General features: G+C 26.5%; 2 protein-coding genes across 3 annotated transcripts in view; one reads left to right on the top strand and one right to left on the bottom strand.

Annotated features, from left to right (window-relative positions):
* The window catches only part of whd (carnitine O-palmitoyltransferase whd), a 38588-nt gene extending 29512 nt beyond the window's left edge, over positions 1 to 9076 (bottom strand). Inside the window, exon 1 of one of the 2 annotated variants that reach the window (XM_067286237.1) lies at positions 8850 to 9076. The gene's annotated coding sequence lies outside the window, so the exon portion shown is untranslated. The remainder of the gene's footprint in view (positions 1 to 8849) is intronic. The other variant, XM_067286238.1, reaches the window with a different exon arrangement.
* Positions 9077 to 14282: 5206 nt separating this feature from the next.
* On the top strand, positions 14283 to 25065 carry LOC136988339 (proteasome subunit alpha type-1-like). The gene is made up of 8 exons (XM_067286221.1): positions 14283 to 14366; positions 17198 to 17344; positions 21333 to 21436; positions 21503 to 21591; positions 22478 to 22548; positions 22618 to 22747; positions 23993 to 24144; positions 24867 to 25065. The coding sequence occupies exons 1-8, from the start codon at positions 14364 to 14366 to the stop codon at positions 25002 to 25004; spliced, it is 834 nt and encodes a 277-aa protein (XP_067142322.1). The 5' UTR covers positions 14283 to 14363; the 3' UTR covers positions 25005 to 25065.
* The last annotated feature ends 423 nt before the right edge of the window (positions 25066 to 25488 follow it).

Genomic DNA, 25488 nt, shown 5'->3' with positions numbered 1-25488 from the left:
TGCCTGAAGGATACATACAGGTCTTCCAAAATGAATGCTAACATTTTAAATTACTGTAATTATGTTAATTATTATCCAAGAAGTATCCATTGTACATCAATCAATAGAGTAACTGTCTGAGTTTTATCTTTCATCTGCATTCAAATGTCTTGTCTACTATCCTAAGAAGAGCTGTAAATGAAAATGGAGAATCTGTAACAGAGATGATGTTTTATTTTCTGCTGTTTGCAGTCAGATTCACTCATCATTGTGTATCGTAAGTAATCTGCACGAACTGTAAAATTGTGGTTACTGTGGGAGGAATGACAATGGATATGCTATAGCAAGTGTAGGAAGAATTTAAGTATTGGTTGAACATTACAATTTTTCAATGAGTTTACCTCATGTCATATGGCAATGTTGACAGTTTTCCAAAGTTTTAATATAGTACACTACAATGTTCTCAGATAATAATTAACATAATTACAATAATTTTAAATAGTAGCATTCTTTTTAGTAAACTCTGTATATGTATAATGGATGCACATTTTGACAGCAAAAACTGATGAATAAAATACAAATATTTTAGCATAAAATTCAAGTTTTCATTAACAATTTTTTCTAATTATTTACTGTCTGTGGGAGAGTTCATAATACCCTTTCTTATTTGATCTCCATAAGCATTTGTCCCTCTCTCACTACACCTTTCTAAGGATATCATTTAATATATCAAAATTTAACAGAATTATGAAAGGAAAATAAAAAGAATAAAAAAATTTAACATTATAATAAATTCTAATAAATAAAAATTTACATAAAAGTACTATTATTAAAATTTATCAAAATCCTTGGATGTAGAAATAACTTTCTAAAAATAAGAAAAGAAATGTTGTTTAAAAACTAGGACATTGACATTTTCACTGGTGAAATTAAAATGTCTGACCTTTCCTTATAAGCTGTAAGCATAATTCTAGCAACCTTAATCCGCTTTAAACAATTTCATTGAAACCATATGATAAATAAATTTAAAATATCTTTTTTTCTTTTAATTTCACAAAGATAAAAATATTAAAAATTAAATTATTGATAACATTATTCAAATTAAATAATGAATTACTCCATTGTAATAAAATTAATTCGGCTAAAATATTTTAAAACGATAAAAATTTTTTATCATTTTCCATTTGAATCACACTTCTTATTCGTTACTGCTTTGTGTACTTTTATATTTTAATATTAATAAATATTTAAATATTTTTTGCAAATTTATCTAAACTGAAGATAAAATGAATCAACTAAAATATGATTTGATGATCATTTGAAAAGACCTTTGAGATCTTTTTTTTAATTATTATTTACATAATGATAAAAATCTGCATTATATAATAAAAATATCAACAATATGATGAGCATGATAAATTTAAAATTATCAAAAAATAATAATAATAACAATAATAATTTACAAAATTATTCGATTTAAAGAGATTAGTCAAAAATCACAACAAAAGATATAAGGTTTGATTATTACAGTTTTATATACATAGAAGCATCATTCAATTATTAAACGATGTCATATATCTAACTATTACCTACAGGTTGTTTCAAAAGGTAAGACGAAATGGACAGGAAATAGAAGAGTTTGCGCAGAGTAAATAATGTATAGAAAGTTTCTTGTATTCGCCATGGTTTACTAAAAAGATTGCTTTAAAAGTAATACAATCATTTTAATTAGTAACAATTGAGCAGTAAGTGTATACTTTTTTCATGTTAATAAGCCAAACAATTACCAGATTATATCATTCAAATTTGGCAAGAGGTGGCACCTAATGCCTGCCTCTAGTGCCAAATTACTTAACATTTAATTAATAATAGTAGTAGTAATATAGCCTGATATATATTGAAGTCAAACAATTGCTGGATTATAACTATTGGGTTTAAGATGTTAATAATTTGTTCGTGTTAACAAGACAAAGTACTCTATCAAAACAAGCTTTAACTTTGGTGTATGGCATCAACATTAGCATAGCATGATTAGAACAGTCTTTATGCAAAAAAAAAAATAAAACTAACTAACCACCAACCAACCAAAACAAGCTGCCTGACAATATTTGATAATTAATTAATGAAACGGATGTACAAAATGATCTCATCTCTCACACAAGCACATCTCAACCTACAGATAAACTGAATATTGAATGTTGACAATATTCCTTGTTTTCTATCTCAGAACTGCACACTTCTTCCTTCAAACAACTCAACGAAAAAAATTCATTGATGTCAAATCTAAGAAAGAAACTATTTCTGTAAAATCTGAAATAGTACAAAATTCAGAAAAACATTATTATACTTCTTTGCTCTATGTAATATCCTGTACCACTTCCTATCCTGTTGACCTTACCTTTTGAAACACCCTATAAACAAATGCCTTTGAAATTTGCAATTATTTTTAAAATAAGCTTATTTTTATACTTCATTACTAAAAGGAATTTGTCTTTCTACTGAAACTGGATACATATAAACTGTAAAATATTCCAATATTAGAATGTTAATTTATAGAAAGGAATTTGATTTAAAGTTAATGCTTTCACATTAATATAAATTTTGATATCTTATGTAAAAATAGTTTGTGTCTAAAAACATTTTAACTGCACGTACAATTTATAAACAACTCCTCAATAAACTCAATATTTTATTAAAGACATTAAAAGATTACTTAGTATTTAATTATTAATTATGTATAACTTAGTCTAATCATAACCTGATAATTCAGTATATCTTCAGGCTTTAAAATTTTAACAGTTTTCCTATTATAAAAATATATCTTAATCTAAATTCAATGTTAGAGCTATCAAAATAATACCCTTCTTAAGATTACAGATTCAAAGCCATTTTAAAAATCTTTGTTTAAATTTCATTTGAAATTTTTTTCATTCCAATTAAGCAATTTAAGTGGTGTTTTGTAGTAAAAGAACTCTTTATCTCTTACTTTGTTTCCAAGCTAATAATACTAATTTGTTTACTTTTGTTATATGTTAAAATTTACTTTTTCCTTATATATATAAATGGTACACTTAATAAAACAGGTATATTTATACCCTAAGGAATATGTTTCTAGGGCATGAATTCTTATTTACAAATCAATTGAAACATTCCAAGCTTAATGGGAATTATGTAATCAGTTGTAAATAATTGCCAAACTGTATTAAATAATACAGTATTGCAATTATTTACAAATAGTTAATGAAATATAAGTTAATGTAATTAGCTTTAAATTCACAGAGAAATTGCAATAATAGTTATATGACAACTAAAATTAAACATTTATAAAAGTTAATTTTCAAGTTTATATAAACATTAATTACCTTTTAAATAAACGGGATATCTAATAGAACAAACAATGTTTTCATCAAAGCATACTATTTAATGATAGAAAATTGATGTTTATCAATACAATAAAAACAAATACATATTACTTTTGACATTGTAATTACAAATCTATTACTTCAGTTTCTTATGTTACATATAAAAAACATAATTCTCAAGAACAAACTTTTTTAATCTAATATTTTAAAATATTCTGCATCCATTTCAGAGTATACATCATGATACATGTTCACTAGAGTACACACTGATGATGGAAGCAAAATTACTTGGAAAATGTTGTATAAAATACACCTTTTATTCCTGAAAGCAAAATATAAATCATAAATAATTACATATTAAGAAGAGAATATTCAATTAACATTCTAAATATAAACTAGAGACTAATAGAAAAGAGCAGAAGCAGTATATTATGCTATATATAACAGTGGAGCTCAAAACATTTTCAATTGACAGGCCAAATTGCATGTAAGTTGTAGGTCAAAGGACCACAAATGATTCTGTATATTCCATATATACCAAAGATAGGTCTGTTTCTATCATTTGTAAGTGATGTGCTGAATATGTTTGTGGGCTAGATTTGGCATGGGCCATAGTTTGGATACTATTGATATAGAATATAAAATTTAATTATAGGATTCTACATTTACAGAAGAAACTTAAATTGTTTCCACTAAAATTAGATAGATTTAATAATCATGAATTGATGATACAAAAATATATATTTACAGAATAATTCTGCAATCAAGAAAACCAAAAATGAAAAAATTACATTTTTAAAATCATCAAACTGCATAGAAATATGCATTTGTATATTTTTCTGATGTTAGTTATTATTTATTGACATTTATATGTCAAGCAATTAAAATTATATAAAAATCCTTTCCTGCCAAAATTATAAGAAATTTAAACACATTACTATGAATATTTCAATACTTTCAATCGCTACAAATACAATTTCCAAAGATCTAAGCAGGATTTTAAAAATTCTATTTGTACATCATTTTGTTAATTTTTTTACAAATTCATATTTCATCATAGCATTTTATAAACTTTACATGTAGAAATATAATTACTGTTTCAAGGCCAGACAATAAAAGTCACTGAAACTCATTTGCCAATAGCATTATAGTACAGTAGTAATTTTTATATTAAATAAACGAATTGATAGTAATAAAAATAAATCATTAAAATTTCTTTGAAAACTGTTAATTGCTATAATACTTAAATTTGAAACTATATTATATTATAATTTCTCCAGTCCAGTCTGCTTTCAACAATTGGAAAAAAATATTTATATTTGAAAAAAAACATTAATTTGAAGATGCTTTGATTAACAAAAATTAAAAATACTCATTAATTTATACAAATACAAATACAAATTCATACAAAAATAATGCATTTTATATTATTTTGTTCAATTTTAATATCTATTATCTACTTTTTTCAATTGGTATTATATTGCTGTAGAGTACTTTTATGGTATTTATTAATGACAAGTGTATCACCATATCATTGAGAGGCAGTTATAACCACTGTTTTCTTTTAATAAAAAGTTGATGGCATTCAATTTTAAAAATATAGTAAAAAGAATTACAAGATTTACAAATCAATGTTTATTGGTCCATACATATTTTTTTTAAAATATATATCATCAGAACAAAGCATTGGCTACACAGTAGAACACAGATCATCTGAAATAACGGGTTGACCCTATTTCTGGTAATCTGGAAATTCAATTTTCAGTGAAAAAGTGCAAAGAAGCAGTTAAATGTATATCCAAAAACATGTTTATTATAATTACAGTAGTATACACATATTAATGGTATTGAAAATAGTTCTATACACTGGATAATTATTAATCTTACAAAACCAAAAATCAAGATCGTAATATAAAACAATGGAGAAAAACAAACATTTTCAATTGCCTTTAGCAATCATTTTCAAGTTAAAAAATGTACTTAGAAATGGATATTGAAATATAATAAAAAGATGGAATGTTATAATTTAAAATATAAAACAAACAATGCCTGATTGGTAGTGAATGGTCACATCAGGATGTAAAAAGTAATATTAAATAACCAATAACATCCTCCAAGCCAGAGATAATGTGTTTTTCTGTGTCATTTTATGGTATGAGCTGGATTTTTGGCAAGTGAAATTGAAAATACTCTATCTTTGTACTTTGGTGATAACTATTTCATACATTCCAAAACATTTTGGTCCATTGGCTTTCCTAAGCTGGTAACATTAGGGGTCAAAACATTGCACATGGCAATGTAATGGGATATTGTCTAGGGTTTTGTAATTATTGAAAATAATTATCAAATATTCCAAAATTCATACTTTTATCTTAAGTTACTGCATATAATATAAACAATTAGTTTGTAATTCTTGTTGTATTTATCACTAGTTTAGTCTTTATGAAGATGTGAATAGTCTGTAGCAAAATATATTATGAAAAATTTAGTCTATTAAATTTAAAAATTGCCTCAGATTTACATTATGACAATGTAAACAATATGTTAGGATTTGTAATTTATATTTTGTATATTTCATTTAATTAAATATAAAATATAATAAATTTACAAAATTGAATGCCATCAATTTCAATAAATTATAATTTTGTGATATTTTTAAGCTTTAACACACAGAATTTTAGTAAATTTGATCTTCAGAATTTTTCTTATCTATATTCTATTTCTTGTCTATAATTAACAATTTAATTACTATATGAACATATATTTAAAGTTTTCTGAATTATAAGATTTGAAGATGTAAAGAAAATAATAAATAAATTCACAACACATTATCTATATATACAGATACATAAAATAAATTTACAAATATTTTTCATAATTTTATAATTGCATGTACGAAATACAGTTTACTTAAGATTAAATATTCAAATATCAGAATCAGCTGTTCCATTTTACTTAAGGTTTTTGATCTATGACCTACTTTCTATACAATTCAATATCTACTACACCTTGCTATTACCGGATATAATATATTCATAGACCTAGGAAAAATTATTGCCCTCAGCATAACTAATTAAGATTTAAAATGTGAAAATGAGCTTCACTCTAAATTTTCATTTTTAGCTTTATGAACAAGTAAAATAAAATAGCAACAATACTGAGAAATATTACAATGTTAACAGCACCTAAAAATGCTTCAGATATTTTTAATTACTGTTTGTATTGAATTTACAAAATAACTTACTTTTAATAATTTGAAAAAATTCATTATGGATCACAGTTTTCTTATGTACTATGTAATGAATTCATATTACATTTTTATGTAAACAATATTTTCACTTTGTAAATATTTTTGTGTTGATATGTAGACAAGCATTAACTACAAACACACCTGAATAATCTTAATATAAAGATGAACTTGTTAGAATTTCATATTAGAAATTTTAACTCCCAAAAAGTAAAATACTTATGACTTAAATAAACACTGACTCAAAAACCCGATTTATAGCTAAAGCCAAATAAACTGCTGAATTATCGGTTTATAATATGGCTATGTAATTAATTAAATACTAAATAATTTGTCTAGAGATAAGCAGCACATCACATCTGCCCACCTCTGGACAATTTAGTATTTAATTAATCACCATAGCCATATTATAGCCTGATTATTTAGCAGTTCATTTAGTTTTATATTCATGACATTTTCCATAGAATAATTATGTGAGAAGAAAAGAATCGTATTAAGAAAAAAACTTGTAAAAAAATATAATCAATTTCTATTGTAATAGTTCATAATAGAAAAAAATTTGGATTATTCCCAATTTTTTTATATTATGACTTATCAAAAACTAATATAGGATATCAGTAATCTTATGATGCTAGTTTTCAAAAAAACTAGTTCATACTTTTAATCTTATTTTTTCATCAAACACCCGATTTAATTTTTGAACAATAATAATACTAAGCAGCATTTATGACAATAAACTATGTCAAAACTAAATATAAAGATCCTTGTTTCTCAAGGAATTTTAATATTAATAAATACTATATATATAACATTTCATTAATATGTATTAATGTATTTGGTATATTTCATTTACAAGTGAAAACATAAATGTAATGATGTATGTACCATATCATTAAGTTGCAAATTTGTCATATTTTAGCTTGGTTATGTATTTTTCTTGCTTTATGGGGTCAGTCATTGCTAATCACTATATTAAGGCTTTACAAGTAAAGTTAAGAAATAATAATAATAATTTTTCTAAATGAATGATGATCTTTTATAATTAACAAGATATGAAGAATATACAAAATCTCAACTGTGTCAGAAACATTTACTCATGTTGATACAACTCTTTTAACGAAAAGATGAACAACATAAATGTTTCTGATACTGTCAAGACTTTGGGTGAGATAAAAACAAACTATTACTTTGAATATTCATCTTGTTAATTCTTTGTGATGTAGTTTATACCATGCTTTACAATGAAGTTAAGAAATAATAATAATAATAATATATATATCTATATTATATAAAATTCTTTTAAATGAATGATTAGAAATTAACTTTTGAAATTAACAAGACACGAAGAACATCCAAAATAATGGTTTATGTTTTCATCTCAACAGTAACAGAAATGTTTATTCATGCTGACACAACTCTTAAATGAAGAACAGTACAAATCAATGTTTCTAATACTGTCAAGTTTTTGGGCGAGATGAAAACATAAGAAACTATTAGGATATGACTATGCAAGTGTGAGCGAACAAGAATATGTGGCGAGAAGAGGCGAGACACAATAAAGATCAAGCCCTGTCAGATATGTGCGAGAACCAGAAATTCACTCTTGCCAGTGATATTTCTCACTTCTCGCTTGTGCATGGTTTTCTTTTGCAAGAATTATATTGCTCGCTACTAAATTCACGTCTGCATGGTCGCACCCTTACTGAGTATTCATCTTATTAATTTTTTTCGACATGGTTTATAATTTATACCAAACAAAACAAAGCCAAAAGCCTGCTAAAAGTAAGTAAAAGATTATTTTTTGAATAATAATTGTTTAACAAGATAGATTCTCAAATCGATCACCACAAAACACCTCTGATTTCTTTAATGCAGTTATAATTAACCCGCAATTCTGCTTACATTCAAGATAAACAGACACACTTTCTATACAACATGTATTTAATATATGATATTCCAAGCTCACATATTATTTATACAGCTTATACATTAGCACTCTGTTTACTTTCTCCTTTGTGATGATATTTAGAACAATAGTAATAATTTATCAGCAGCTTTGATTGCTGATACTAACATTGATCCATCATCAGCAAGAGAAAAAGCACTGAAGAGAATTTATTGGCTGCAGCAGAGACAATTTAAGCTTTAAAATGCTGCAAGCTTTATTCTTAGATCCAGTTGTAGTAAACAAGTCTTAATGATAAATGAAGGATCATAACAGGATTTAAATCCCTTAGAGAATAACAGTGAAAGCATCTTACCATTAACGAACAGGTGAAACACACGATGATCTTCGATAAGGATATGAACGATTATCTCTTCAAATGGCACAACTTTTCAATCTCGAGAGAGAGAGACGAAACGCTAACATTCAAAGTCCATATTCGTTACTAGGGCAACGTGACGTCACGACGGACCTTACTCCGTTAGTGACGTCGCCCGTTTCAAGAAATAAATAATAAAAAACAACTAATCCTTGATCTCAATCTCATTAATTGTAATTAATAAGGTAAAATTATTATTTTAAAATACGTTTAACTAAATTTTATTCGCTTTTAATTCATTTTTATACTCTTTCTTTCAAAATATGAATAATTTAATACGTAAATAATATCGATGACGTCAAATATATACACGTTTTTTTTCTTTAAATTTTGATGTTTGAACGAGAGTCTAAAGATTTTTTTAATAATAATAATAATAATATTAATAATTTGATAATTTTGTAATTTATTAATATATATATATATACGCGTTTTTGGAAATAAAAAAAATGTAGATTTTTTCTTCTGATACAAAATTAATAAATTTTTGCTTATATTATTATACGCGCCTATACACTCCATTGTTCATTTTCAGATTAGTTGGAATGCATATTTAAAAAAAATAATAATAATTTAACCGCTAGAATAATTTATAAGAACCGTTTATTAAAATAAGTGAGGAAAATCGCCTCTTCCTATTTATATTCTTCCGTAATACTATTTTAAACTCTGAAATTTACTCGAGTTCAACTTCCTTTAGTTAATAATTTTATAAAAAAACTACCCAAAAATATTCAGAAAATGCATTTTAAAAATTAGGGAAAAAATAATAAATAAATTACTTATTTGATCATCAAAAAATTTTATATAAAGTCACCTTTAGTTACTTTAACCATGCGTAACTGAATGACATAAAAGTGACCTCTACATTCAGTTTTAAAATAATAAATTTTGTGTTTTTAATTAATATTTTAAAATTATTAAATGATAAAACTACTTTATACCTGAAAAATCATCATTCCGAGCTCAAAATCATCAAATAATTTGAAATAAATGAGTACTTTTGCTCATAAACTACCTCAGAATGAGAGAAAAAAAAAAATAATAATAATGAAGATAACTATTTAACAGTGATATTATTTTTTCATCGACCTAGATAATTATATATTTTATCTAAAAGATTTCAATGTGACATTTTTTTCAAACGCTGTAAACAAATTCATAAAACTATAAATGAATTTTTGAAAATTATGCAATTCACTAAATATATAATTTCCACTAATAAAAAGCATCATTTTAATTGCATAAAATTAACTTAAGTTCTCTTTTCTAATTGAAATATCTTATTTAAATATTCGTAATATTATATTAATAATAGGTTATAATAAAACAACGATGGCAAAATATTTTTAGAAGAACAGGAGGAAAAATTTTTACGAATTTTCAATGCGATTCCTTCGTTGATAAAATGTCTTATCTAACATTTACCCGATTGGTAAGGTAATATCTGATTATATTTAAACAATTAAGATAAGGAAGTAAAGATGTTTGGATATTTATTTCATTTATCTTATTATTAATTAACTTATTATTATTTATTCCATTGTAAATTAAACGTTTAAATTAAAATTTAATTAATTTTAAAAGTCTACTTTAAATTTTTATTGGTTTTAGAAATTTTTATAAATTAATTACATAAAATACGTTTCAGAATGCTTAATTATTGATTGATTTTAATAAAATCTCTCTAAATTCAATTTTTTTTTTTGTTTTTTTGTTTCTTTATTTTAAAATATTATTTTTGGTATAAGTCAATATATATTATTATTATTATTAAATTAATTAAATAGATATAAATATAGAACTATGAAATTATTTTTACTCTTATTGTGAATACAGTTCATGGGGAAAGTTTCAGGAAATTTCCTGAATAAATAGAAATTTCAGGATAATTTGATAGGGTATTTTAGGATTAAAATCATAAGCTTAACCATTAGTTGGACAAATAGCAATTTTGCACGTGTATTAAAAATTATTTAAATAAATAATTATGAAAATTCCAAGAGAAGAGTTTTTATTAAATGTATTAATTAAAAAACATTATTAAAACATTATTATGACAATTTGTTGTATGAAATGCATTTATGAGAAAAATAAAGAAAATAACACAAAGTAATGATTTTAAAGTCTTTTAAAATAAATTTACTGTTATTAAAGTTCACCTCGAATTAAAAGTAAAAGGATAGCAAGGATTTTATTGTGGTTTTATCAAATTTTTATATTTTTAATATAATTTACAAAAGTTTTTTTTATTGGAATTACAATAATAGAAAAACTGTTTTATTTTATAAAATAAGGCATAACACCTAAACAGCTATAAAAGCGCAGTAAAATCTTACAATTTCACGCTTAAAGAACACATTAAAATTTTTAAAGCATTACTTTATTTATGTCTCATCTTAACCGAATATTTTTCTAGTGAAAAACGTATAACTTTCACTAAATTTCGTAAAATGAAATACGTTTTTTATAAGTTTTAAAATGTCAAAATAATTCTTTTAATATATAATAAATAATATTTTTTTAAATAAACTGATTTACAATTATAGTTTTACAAGGTTTTTATTGCGCCACGCCAATGATTGTCCGTCACTGTTTACTGCAATGGAGAATGACCAATCGACCTTGATTTCTTTGAAAAACTTCAAAACCTTTTATTAATATGTCTAGTAAATTTTTCAAAACAGTGAAACGAAAATAGCATAACTAAAATCTGAGTTACATTAGATTTTAATTTTAAAAATTGTGCAATAAGTATTTGAGAAATGGCGAACTCTCATACATGACCTTTAACTTATAAGCATAAAAATATAAGAGTAAATAAAGAAAGAATATATTCGTACCTCTGAACTGCTTCATACACTGGCTGTTTTCTGAGAAAACTGGGTCATAGCTTACCAAGGAAGCTTTAATATATGTTGTGTTATGCATTTCTATTAGTTAAGTTCTGAAAACTTGTTTTAGAGCCTCGGGCAACTTAATAATCATCTTCAAAACAAACTGTAATTGTAAAGTTTTCTATCTAACCGGTTGTTTCTAGTTTGACATACTGCTTTGATTAGATCTCTTGCTGGAGTAGATGTGGGAGTTCATTAAATTACAATATTCATGTATTTAATAATAAATTTTCTAATGAACGTAATAAATTCTGATAGAATACTTGAAAAAAAAAGAACTAAATTTAATTCGCGAGAAACTAATTTGAATTGTATAATAAAAAATAGAAAACAAGTTTAATTCAAAATAAAATTGAAATGTGTGCAAAGAAAAAAATTTATCGTTTATCCTTTGCTTTAAATAAGATTAAATATAAATTAACTTTTTATGTATATTGCTCAAGTAATTTTTTAAATGTTAACCCAATAATTAACTAAAAATACACCACTGATAACTCTGCAACATCCGATTTTAGAACAAAAATAATTCTTTCATAAAGATAAACGTATATTTAATTCAATTAATTAGAAAAATGTTATAATTAACAACTTGTTTCGTGGTAATTTAATGCAAAATAAATTAACAATTAAATAAATACTAATAAAATTAATTTTAAATTATATTTAATTAAAATACTATATTTAATATTTTTGAAATAAGTTCATCTGACATTATTAAGAAATTATAATAATTTTATAAGTTAATGGTTTGCTTAATAGATCATCAGTTCAAGAAGTTCTTGTACATGCGCATATTTGTTTTAATCAATCAGAATGACAATGTCGCATACGCTATACATCATTAAGTACGATATAGATTCAATTTCCGCTAATGATCTTCCTGCTGAATTAAATAAATCCTTAATACTTTTACTATGAATTATGTAATTACCTTTTAAGCACTTAAAGTGAAGCCTTATTATGACATGAAATGCATTAACGGTCAAGTTATATAATTAAAAATAATTAACTTCTAATTATTTCTGATAGAGAACCATAAATGGTTTTAGTACGTCCTTAGTTGTACATAATAATGGCATTTTAATCCTAGCAAAAAATCAATAAAACAAATACAGTATACTTGTCTGCTTGGATGGCGGCATGGAAGCGAGAGGCGACTCCTTCAGGAAGGACCGGATTTGCGGCGCACTCGCAGACAGAATGGAATTCGCCCTAAGCAATAGAAGGAAGCGGATAAAAAACTAATTATTTTTGTACACACAGAAAGGATAACACCCGGAGAATAGAAATACGTGATCCGCCCTGATTGCAAATGCAAACTGGAAATCAAGCCTTCCAGATGAACTTGCTATATGCATTTATGATGTTATTGAAATAAATGTGCTTTTAAAAATATGCTAACATTAATGTGGAGAAAATCACTGTAGCAGGGATAATAGGGCCGTACTTTTTTGAGAACTCCACAATTGGGTCGCGACTTTTGTACATGGTAGTGAATTACTCTTAGGATAACATGCCACTATAACCCCGCCATAACGGATTACTTCCACGTTAATATTAATATTTTGTAAAGGGTTTTGTCTATGTTGCTCTCTCAGAATTCAGTGTCTCAATAATGTAATATTAAACAAATTATATTGAAATTACTTGAATCACAAGGAACATAAAGATAGTAATGGCTCACCCAAATATATTCGGCCCCATACTTTCACCATCCGGCCGCCACATCCGAGCTAAGTCGAATCCGAAATGAATACATTCCTTAAATAATTATCTCAAATAGCGGAGTATACGAATCTTATCGAACTGTATTGGAGAGTGAGAAAATCGAGATCACATCAAAAAAGATAATTTTATTTTTTGAGATGCATTTCGATCTTTACTAGATTCTCTTCAGCCACTTCTAGTGGACGGCCAGATGGCCGAAGAGTTAAGGTGGCAGCCTAGCGCACTGGGGGACCCGGGATCAAAAAGTCACCAGGAATTTTTGGGGGGTTGTCCGACCAGATATGTCAGGCCCTGTCCCTCACCACCCGGCCGCTCCATTGTGTATATTGTGTGCCTGGCCGAACCCATAATGGGCTTGCTAAACGAAGCCCTCTTAGTGCTCAAAGGGCGGAAAGAGTATAAAAAAAAGCCACTTCTAGTAGAGACCGAAATGCATTCCACGAATAAAATTAGTCTTTTTTTTAATTTTCTTTCTCCAATAGTTTGATAAGCCTCATGTATCTCCACCAATTGATAGACAGATAATTATTTAATTCATTAGAGGCAATAAGTTTACAACTAAATGGTTAATGCTCGCAAATGGGAAGAGTGAAATAAATAAAAAAAACTTATTAATACAACTCTAACGTGAAAGTAATATACAAAAAAATTTAAATTATTTATATTTAGTAATTAATAAATTATTTAAATTATTAAAAGAGAAAGATTTAAAATTTTTCAAATTTGGCTATTTTACGACGCAATTCGGCATCGACCAGAAGCGCCCCAAACGATCGAAAACGCTCGTGAATCAGCATCATTTAAGAAGGAGAACAGAAGTTTGAAAATGGTTTGTTTTAAAGTTTATTCTTGTTTTAATAACTCGTAGACAAATATAAATTCAAAATGCAAAACAATACTTCACAATAAACCATCCATTTAATTTCTATTCGTTAAAAATCTTAAAATCTAGCAGAAGATACTGCTTAATCATTAGAAAACATTCTTGATTTTATTCATTTATTAATTAAATTATTATTTGATGTTCAAATGACACGTAGGAAATTAAGTCCTAGTTAATTTTTTAAAATATTTTGACAATATAATTGCTTTTTTCTTTGAAAAATAACCTATTGGTCTTTTTAGTGGTGTTACAAATTTATTTTTATATTTTTTATACACATTTTCTCATTTTTTCAGGTTCAAAATGACAGTAAAATATATGCCAAAAGGCTATTATGTAAAATCTTGTCATTAACTTGCTGCAATACATTTTCCTGCTTACCTTTCAGTGAATTTGCAAAATAAAATGAATAATAATGGCTTATTTTTTTAGAGGTATTCTTTGTAAATTACATAAAGCTATTATATTTTTCGGCTACGGTATCATTCCGTTCTCCTGTAATACACTGTAATGGGTAAGATGTAAACTCTGAATAAGGGATTTGCCTCCATTAGCCTATAAATTCCCCAGATTTTATAGGCCTGAAAGCAGGCTGATTTTGGGGGTTGTGTGTAGCAGCATGGTTCCTTTAACCTTTTTTGCTGCTATGAATACGGCTCTGATAAGGTCTCGACCATCTCGTTCGGATATGTAATGGCACCCTGTAATGCTGTCGCACATACCTGTCCCCAAAGTTATTTAATGCGTACCTTAATTGACCCCTTTAATTGTACTAAGAAATAAAAAAGGTATAGCCGAATCTGAGAAGTAAACTGCTTAATCCCTACAAACGAACAATTCTATTTGACTTAAAGACCCATTGTATCAAAATGTGCACAGAAGCTGGAAACAAGATAACTAATAATTACTTAGGGCTTTAACACTTCTTCCAGCAGTTATTTTCTTAAAAATACAAACAATTTTGGCCTTTGACTCTTACTCCAATTTCGTTAGCTTGAGTTAAAATTTTCATCAAACTTTTGGAAGCTTGTTCAAATTTATTTCTCTGCTTGTATGCCTGAGGATGGCCACTGAAGAGGTAAAAAAAATTCATATTTTTAAAAATATAATTGCTGGAAGAAGTGTTAAAGCACTAGATAATTATTAGACCCATTACATAATGTTTTTGTATAAATCCCGTTGTACCTCATCATAATGATTTCCTGTATATTACCCATTCACATCTGTGTTAGATAGTTTATGAACAACTCCAGAATGGTAGCTAGAGAATAAACTTTACATGATTATTTATTTGTTTTGTATTGAAAATAAATTTTGATTTCCCTTAATGTTTTAGATTTCAGAAATCCATTTTTACGAATATTGTCAAAAATATAAAGCTGGATCCTGTTTCCACATAATACATGCATATAACATTAGCATTTTTTCAAATGATCAATCAAATGTTTCAGTATATTATATTATTTTTAAAAATTTTGTAAAGTTGTAAATGGAATTTTAATGCTCATATTAATTTAATACATTTTCTGTTTCATCATATGATTAATCATAAGGTTTTAAATTTAACAAAATTTATGGAAAACAATTTTCTATTTACGAGTAAAAAATGCTGAAAAGTTAGAACAATTAGTCAATGAATATAAATTACTCATTGCACATCATATAAATATGAATAAAATAATAATATATATCATAATAACAATTTAACACATCTTACACATTTTAAGATTCAACATGTTTATAAACACACATCACTAGCAATCTAACAGACAAGTAAGGGAATAGAATAATTTGTTACTTATGGCATATATACTGCTATAAGTAACATGAATTATTCTATTCCCTTACTTGTCAAAAAAAAAAATACAAATATTGTGAAGCTTGTAAAATTTTCAGTTAAAAAATTTCAATTAACTATAAAAATAGGATTATAATGATGATGATATAGTTCCTTAGTTAATGAAGTAATATTTCGTGACAGACCTTATCTTTGTAGGCTATTGCTGGAGCTGGAGTTTTTATTCTCCTTGTAGTTGACATCTGTCAGGAAGTTTCCTTTTTATATATATATATAACATTTTTAAGTAAAATAATAACACAATATTCATAATAGAAAAATAAATATTTTCTATTCTAATTTGCATTCATAATTTTTCATATACAGTAGAGAGTCGAAAATCGGAATCAATTGGGGACTGGGGTGGTTCAGATTAGTCATTTGTTCCGATTACCAATTATGTACGAAAAAATATATTAACCTGTCTGATGTTCAAATTTTTCTCCGTTGCGTGTCGCTTCGTGTTGAATTTTCATCGATTTTAAGCCTAACAAAAATTTTTATAATAATAATCGAGGCTATCGTATCTTTAAAAATTATTTCTGCATTTTGTACAAACAAAATAAATATATTGAAGAATATAAAAACATGAAAATGATACTTTAGAAGTAAATTTAGTATCAAAAACGTTCGATTCAGCACGACACAGTCCGACTGAATCGAACGTTTGCTCTGATCGTGCTGATTACCGGTGTTCCGATTAACGACTCTCTACTGTATAAACAACAAGCATTAATCAAACACTTAGATTATCTACCGTTAGACCAAATTAATTTGATCTAACTGCTGGCCTCTAGATCATATTGTGTTGGATTGAAAATTAACAGTTAGCCATATTTTAGCCTGAAATTAGTCCAACATTTAGTACTTGGATTTATATTTTTAATACTTTTTAAAATATTTAAACAATTATGATAATTTGATTTTTATAATTTTACAGTTTCGTAATCAGTATGATAATGATGTTACTGTATGGAGTCCTCAGGGACGTCTTCATCAAGTTGAATATGCCATGGAAGCAGTGAAACAAGGATCAGCTACTGTAGCATTAAAAAATAATACCCATGCTGTTTTAGTTGCATTAAAAGTAAGTTTTTCAATTTACAATACATCATCATCTAAATCTGTATTAATCTTCTGAACTAGAAAAATAATAAAATAGATCAATTGTTTCAATTAGAATAATTAAAAATTGAACAGTCGTTAAAAATGTACAGAATAAAATAAATAAGATATATTATAAGAAATATTTAATGAGTAAGAAATTTAAATATATGGCATTAAAATAATTATAATAATTGTTTTAATTTAGAATACTGTTAAAAATCAATGTCCAAAGGCTTTCCTCCAAACAACAATATCAATATTAAAAGCAATAACCAATGTCTAGAACTAAAGCAGCACTTGAACCAGTGACTGGCAAACAAAGAATATTCCTTAACAAATTTTAGTTTTAGATTGTCAGAATTTATTAAATATTGATATCTGTCTATACATTAAAGACAATCTTAAGGTTTTATGCCTTGAGTTAAGTTGATTTAGAATTAAATCAAGATTTTACGTCATTGTTTCCATTGGCAAAATTAAGAAACTCTCTTAATTTAAGAAATTTCAATTCAAAAGTAAATTACAGTAGAGCATCGATTATCCGACTTAATTGGGGACTGGGGTTGGTCGGATAACTGAAAAGCTAGATAACCGAAAAAGTATGAAAAAATACATTATTAGTATAGTGCAGGGGTGGCCAACTTTTGTGTGCATAAGATCTACTTTTTATCTTAAAAATGTGGCGCGATCGACTTGTTGTCGTAGGCATAGTCTAAGTGGCGAGGGGGGTGTGAAATACATACTATTTTTATACACTGTGCTTCAGTACGAGGTACACTCCTGCGAGCAATGGGTAGATAAGCAAAATATATTCAAAACTATTTTCCTATTTTTTAAATCACTTATTAAGTTTTCGAGATATAAGGCTCATAAAAAAAATAAATTTCCAGACCCAACTTTTGATATTTGCAGTTACGAGTTCATTCCGTACAGGCGGCACCTAAAAAAATCGATTTTTCGACACTTTCAAGATTGATTTTTATTAACTTAAAATATAATTTAATTTTTTTTTATCAATGACAATGTATAAATTGTGGTACTATTTGTTCGTAAACTTGAAAAAGTTGTTATAAAACTGCACAGTACGGCTGATAATTTGATTATAAGATTTTACTTTCGCGATGTTTTTTTCTTTGGTGAGGAAAATTTATCATGGAAGAATGATATAAGATTTTTAGACTTATTTTTTGCTAATCTATCAATAGCTCGCGGGAGTGCTCTTTGTACTGAAACACCCTGTATATCTACCTACGTAAAAAACAACGTAATTATTTAACGAGCCAAAAAACTCACGTCCAGGGAAATTAAAACAACATGAGTAATTATTAACAATATTTATTAATTCAAATTAGCTACTGATAAAGACAGATTTAGAATTTATTTTATTACGTTACATTAATGGGAGGACTGAGTTTGCACGTCTCTTACCAAGGAAACATAATTAGGTGTATATCCTGACAAAGATAATAACAATGATTCTTCAGTATGGGAATCAGTCAGGACAGAATGTTTAGTCTTCGTTAACTTTAAGTATGACAATGCCAATTCACACAGGTATGTAGTTCCGAAATAGGAATAAATATATTTGCTACATTTGGTGATACTGGGAGTATTTTTCTCAATTGACGTATTTCCAAAAATCCAAAAATATAGAGGTCTGTTGCCGAAAACGCTCACTTATCAAGTAAATAGATAGGTAAGAAAAGCTATAACTTAATTTAAAACATAAAGAACAGGTACTTACATTTTAAACAAATGAAAAATTGAAACTCAACGTTGTCACCAGTGGATAAATAATATTGATTAATAATAATAATATTGTTAATACTAAAGAAAAGAAGCTACCGCATGACAGTATCAAATATTCAAGCTAAATGGCTGTGTTGTCTACGAGTCCAGTCATAACTGCATGCATATTGTTGCTTTTGCGCGTTAGGTTCACGCGTTGCGTTCAGTTACAAGTGTAACACATTAAGTCAAGACATCGCGAGCGATCGACCAAAATTGGCATCGCGATCGACCGGTCGATCGCGATCGACTTGTTGGCCACCCCTGGTATAGTGTATTAGGCCTGATTTAAATACTAGCCTCTCTTTCATGGTAAGCTAAGCTCTTTCATGGTCTGCTGCCAGCTAAAACATGCAAAAATTTAACAAAAATAATATTAAAGTAGCAAGACATAACCAAATATTATAGCGCCACATCACTAACGGACATTTGAATTTGCCAACTAGAACGTGGTCAGTTAACCAATAAGTTGGTTAATCGGGGGTCGGATAATCGATGCTCTACTGTAGTTTCAAAAATATAATGGAACAGTTATGATATAAATTATTCTAGTCACATTTATTACAGTTAGAATCTAAAAAATAATTGCTTCATTAAGAATAAAATTGATTTTAAAACTGCTCAAAATATATAAAAATATAAATGTCAGTTCTAGTTTGATAATAATTGAATATTTTTATCTGCTTAATATGATTACTTACAATTTATATCATATATATAAAATTCACTGCATTAAATTTAATAATTAATATAATTGAATAAAAAAAAGGAAAAGAGTTTTTAATATTAATGTAATGGAATATAACGATGCATAATTTGTTTTGAATATTAATTAATTTATTGCAAAAATGTGTCATATCTAACATTTCAATTGAATTAATTTTAACAAGTAGAATTATAAATTCAAGAATTAAATATTATCTTTTATTTCAGATTTATTTCTTAAATAATTTCATAAGCTATAATGAGATTTAAAACATATGTTAAACTCAAAGCAAAATAAAAGCAATTATATTTGAAAATTTAAATTTAACTTAGATCATCCTTAAATTTTGTTAATTTTTTTGTTGATAAGAAAGAATTTTAAAAATTGAATTCTAGATTTAAGAATTACAGTGGAACCTTGCTTAACAAGCACCTTGCATAATGAGTGTTTCACATAATGAGCAAAATAAATTGTGAAAAAAATGACTCGCTTAACAAGCAAATTTTTGCATAACGAGTGGCTAGGAGAGGGGAAGTCCTGGATTGTGCACATGCTCCATCCAGCACTCATTTAGCTAACATCTTAGTGTTGCTTGTGATCACACATTTTTCCAACACATATTACGTATAAACATCAACAACCATAACCCATTATATAATAAACACTCCAAACGATATGCCAAATTCTTGGGCTATGTAAAGGCGATAATTAAATATTAGAAATTAATTAATTTGACTAGAAGTAGGCAGTTATGCTGCCATCTTGTATTAAATTTAATGACCAATTCCAAATGAAATTTTAGAAATGTCTGAATTAAAAATTAACTATTTATAATTATTAAATTTAATACGAGATGGAAGCATAACTGCCTACCTCTGGTCAGATTAATTAATTTCTATTATTTAAGTATAGCCTTTACATAGCCCATGAATTTGGCATATCATTTGGTGTGTATATCAAACAGATTATCTCTGGTTTTTTTTTTTTTTTCCTGCAAATCGAATTTGCATTTTAGATTGGTTCATTCCACGCTAGAAGAAAAGATGATGATTCACACTCCTTAACAATGTTTATTGTATAATTTTCTTTGAATAAACATTATACATAAAATATTTGAGTATATTTTTTGGTGTGGAACGCATTATTGTATTTTACATTAATTTCTATGGAAAAAATTGTTTCACTTAACGAGTGTTTTGCATTATAAGTAAGACTCTGGAACGAATTATGCTCATTAAGCAAGGTTCCACTGTAATAGCATAATTACATTTAATCATTAATTTTTAAATCTTTAATTAAAGTTAAAGTACAAAGTTTAATTACATTAAAGCAGACAGAAGATTTGAAGTAAAAATGCAATATTTGAATTATTTTTAAATATCATTTGAAATAAAACTTTTTATCGTATATTTTTGATTATAAAAAAAGTATTCAGTATTTGATATTTGATTAAATCATATGTTTATTCCTTTAGAGAGCAACATCAGAACTATCGGCACATCAAAAGAAAATTATTTCTATTGACACTCATGTTGGTGTATCTATTGCAGGCCTCACTGCTGATGCAAGAATATTAAGGTATTTTTAGTATTTAAAATGAACTATTTAATCTTTATCAAGGTTTTAATTCATTTTCTATTGCAGCAAGTTCATGCGTTTGGAATGTCTTAGTAATCGCCTAAGTCATGAAGTTCCACTTCCAATTAATAGGCTTGTATCAAGATTAGGAAATAGTATCCTTTTATAAAATTGCACCAGTTATCATTTAATAAATGTGAAATATTAGGTAAAATTTCTTTTCTTCCAAAATAAGTATAACCTGTAGTTAATTATTAAAGCTCCTTAATTTAGAAAGCTTTTAAAACCTCTTAAGACACAAAGGATTTAATTTTGTTAATGATAAAAAAGTTGTCATGATTCATTAGCAAACTTTATTATTATTAATATGCCATTTCACACTTTTTACAATTAAAATTAACATGAAATATTTGAAATATCAAAAATAAATATAAAAATTACAGGCAAATTATATTAAACTCTTGCTCGGTTTGCATGTAAAGTTTTAATTTATTGTTTTTAGATAATAATAATAGTATGAAATTCATCAATATATTCTGTGACTAGTAGTGAATATCTTAGGCGTTTGAATAAATGATTTATAAACAATTGAAGAAAAAATTTATTTTAGTAGTTATTTTAGTAGTTAATTAAAATTATAAATTCTATAATTGTTTGAATATAGAATTTTTAATTTGTAAAAAAGTTGAATAGAATTGCATTGTGTCGTTTAGTAAAATTAGAAAAAAATCCAAAATTCTAATTTCTAAAAAAATTATCAATGCACAATATTTTTAAGTAACTTTTGTGATTGACTATATTCTGTTGTTTATTAATTTAGTTATTATCATTAATTAAAACTTTTTGTTTAAAATTATTTCATTTGATATTGCTTCATTATTTATATATTTAATAGATATCAATATGAATTATTTATTTTATAAATTTGTAGTCATGCTAATCTGACAGTTAATAAATATCATTTGAAGGGTCATTTTGTTTATTTTTTTATTAATTGGATTTTTTACATGATAATCCTTTTCATACCTTTACTGTAATCAGAAATGCAGATATCAACACAACGTTATGATCGCCGGCCATTTGGAGTTGGCTTACTTGTTGCTGGTTATGATGTAAATTAATATTTTTGTTATTTATAAGTATTTAAATAATTCAATTAAAAAGTTTTCTGTTTAATTTAGGAAATGGGTCCTCATGTATATCATACTTGTCCATCTGCTAATTATTTTGACTGTAAAGCAATGGCTATAGGAGCTCGTTCTCAGTCTGCTCGTACTTATTTAGAAAGACATCTTGATTCCTTTAAAACAAGTAAACTTTATATAATTTTTAAAGTAATAGTTTTCTCATAACATATATTAGTTTTTTTTATTTTCTGTTAAATATTAATTTGTTAATAAAATACTTTTTGTTATAATATTAATCAACCCTTCATCAGTAGCAAAAGGTATTTATGTATCTAAATTTAATACCATTTAATTATATTGAGTTTGTCATATTTTCAGGTTTTTATTAAAAGGATGTGTGTTTTATGTTTTAAAGCACAAGATATAGGCATATGTGTACGGCATATACACATTTTTTTTTAATCTCATGATATGAATTACCTCTGAACACCATTTGTTTTGTTAAGCTTATTTTTTAGTGTCTGCATTTAAATTTTATCCAGAATATTGTTCTGTACAATTTTTTGTAAACTTTCAACCACTTTGCAGAAGTGCAAGAGAAGGACTGTGCAATTTCACCACAGATTTTATTGAAAGCTATTTTGTGCCTCCTCTTAAATTTATAAATCCAGCCACTCACTGCTTGCTTTAAATCAGTTTTGTTATGCTTTTTCTCTAAGAAGTTTTCCATTGACAGGAATATTCTTGTCTGTGCACTGAAATGATTTGTACAGAATAAATTTTTCAGCATCTGGATACTCTGTTACACTTGCTTTTCTGTTCTGTCTGATTCTTTTATCCTTTGAAGCTTTCCAAAATCCTTTCCTTGTTTTTCAAATATGTGGAGAGAGTATTCAATGGAATACCAAATATTTTTGCAATTTATGATTTTTCAAGTGCCATAGGGGCACCTTTAAGAAATATTAGTGAGGTTGCAGCCGAAGTTTTCAAAGCAAAACATGAACATCAGACGTTCAGCGCCGCCATCCTGTAAGCCTAGAAATTTGACAATGGCGTTTGGAACATCAGTGGAATCATGTTCGACATTCCAAACACCATTGTCAAACTTCTAGGCTTACAGGAAGGTGGCGCTGAATGTCCGACACTCATGATTTTGCATTGAAAACTTTGGCCACAACCTCACTATTATCCGTAAACTTATTTGCTTTACAATAATTTCAAAATAGATTTTCATAGTATATATAATTAATATTAAATGGTTAGGTTTTACATTAAAAAAAAAGTGTCTTTGGATTAGTTAAGCAAATTTTTATATCTTGTGATTTTCTAAAGATTAGGAATAAATTATAAATTTACAATATAAGATTTTGCTTCTTATGGTATTTAACAAATGAATGCCACAATTTAACTTCAGTTTTATAATTTGCAGGTAGTTTAGAAGAATTAATTAAACATGGTTTGAGAGCATTACGGGAATGCCTCCCAAATGAAGTGGATCTTTCTACCAAAAATGTGTCCATTGCTGTTGTTGGAAAAGGAATGGATTTTCAAATTTATGAAGATGAAGAAGTTGGTCCTTATGTATCCTTTAGAAAATTTTTATTCAACATTATTTTATGTTTTTAAAATATATATACATAAAACAAGAGCTTTCTAAGTGAGATTAAGGAATCTTAACAACAAAAGAATATTTATTCTAAATTACATTACAATAAAAGTTGCAAAATTTTATACTGAAAATGTTTTTGAGACTTTATCCTATCTTCATCCACAATGAAATGATAAAATAATTCACTTTAATAATTATTAATCTATAAATATTCACAATATAGAAGCAACAATAAAAGCCTTCACATATTGTCTTTTAATTAAGTTTTGTATTAATTGAGATATTTTTTAAAGGATTGATAATGGTTTTTCTTACTCGGTTGGTGTAATTTCTTAGAAAAAAGTTTAAAATAGCAAAATTACAGATCATAAATGTCTAATAATTTATATTTTTGAATTTATTTTGTAATTTAGTCTTCCAGAATCAAAAATAAACTTTAACACTTTTATGGCGTTGTCATGCTTAATTATATATTAAAAAAAAATAAAATTTTTGTATTGTATAAAGCATTGGATGTAATCTATATACTCAATCCTTTTAGTATGAATTGAACATAACAGTTATGAGTATATAGATAATTCAAAAATTGTTTTTAGTAATTTTTCAATTGTATATAGTTTTTCTATCTCCAGTATTATGATAATTAGAGTTTATACAACTACTATTACTATAGATTTTTCTTAATGTAAACAAGTTATCAAGCATTGCAGGTGAAGAACGTACTCGTCAACCTCAGCCAGAAGCACCAGTTGCAATGGAAGAAGAAAGACAACCCAAAGCAACCGAAAGTGCGGCGGAACCGGCAGACGACGCTATGCACACCGACGAATAATAACGTGTAATAACCTAAATATGAGTTTTTTTTTAATAAACCATTTGATTTTGAAATTTAACATTCTGCTAATTTCTATTGTAAGAAGAAAAAATTGCTTTTTAAGTTATAAATAATAAATTTTTAAATGTTTCTGCTTGTATTTTAAGAAATATTGTCTGTATATCTCTCTCTTAATTTAGATTAATCAAATCAAAATTTATTAGCATATTAGGCTATAGCCCTGTTACAGGGGATACTTTTCACACACTACAATTTTTAAGTCTTCAGACTATTTAAAAAATAGAATGTAGACTTTATTAACAATTAATAATTTTGTTTTCAAAACTTTTTCTAACATTATATAAACTGTAAATTTCACTAATATTGGCTTTATCCAATTTCCTGTACATTTCTATTTCCTTCTTACGATTATAATATTGATCCTTGATCTTTTTTCTCATCACATTCATAAAACAAGGGTAATTTTGATAATATTTTCTTA

This window comes from Centruroides vittatus, unplaced genomic scaffold (genome assembly GCF_030686945.1).
Source record: "Centruroides vittatus isolate TY-2023 unplaced genomic scaffold, ASM3068694v2 scaffold_3293, whole genome shotgun sequence".
Lineage (NCBI taxonomy): Eukaryota > Metazoa > Arthropoda > Arachnida > Scorpiones > Buthidae > Centruroides > Centruroides vittatus.
Note: the sequence above shows the minus strand (reverse complement) of the source record. Positions and strands in the feature narration are given on the sequence as shown.

Excerpts from the sequence above, each read along its gene's own strand:
- LOC136988339 (XM_067286221.1), top strand. Across the intron at positions 21,437-21,502 it reads GCTGATGCAAGAATATTAAG|CAAGTTCATGCGTTTGGAAT; the intron begins GTATTTTTAGTA and ends TTTCTATTGCAG. Across the intron at positions 22,549-22,617 it reads TACTTGTTGCTGGTTATGAT|GAAATGGGTCCTCATGTATA; the intron begins GTAAATTAATAT and ends TGTTTAATTTAG.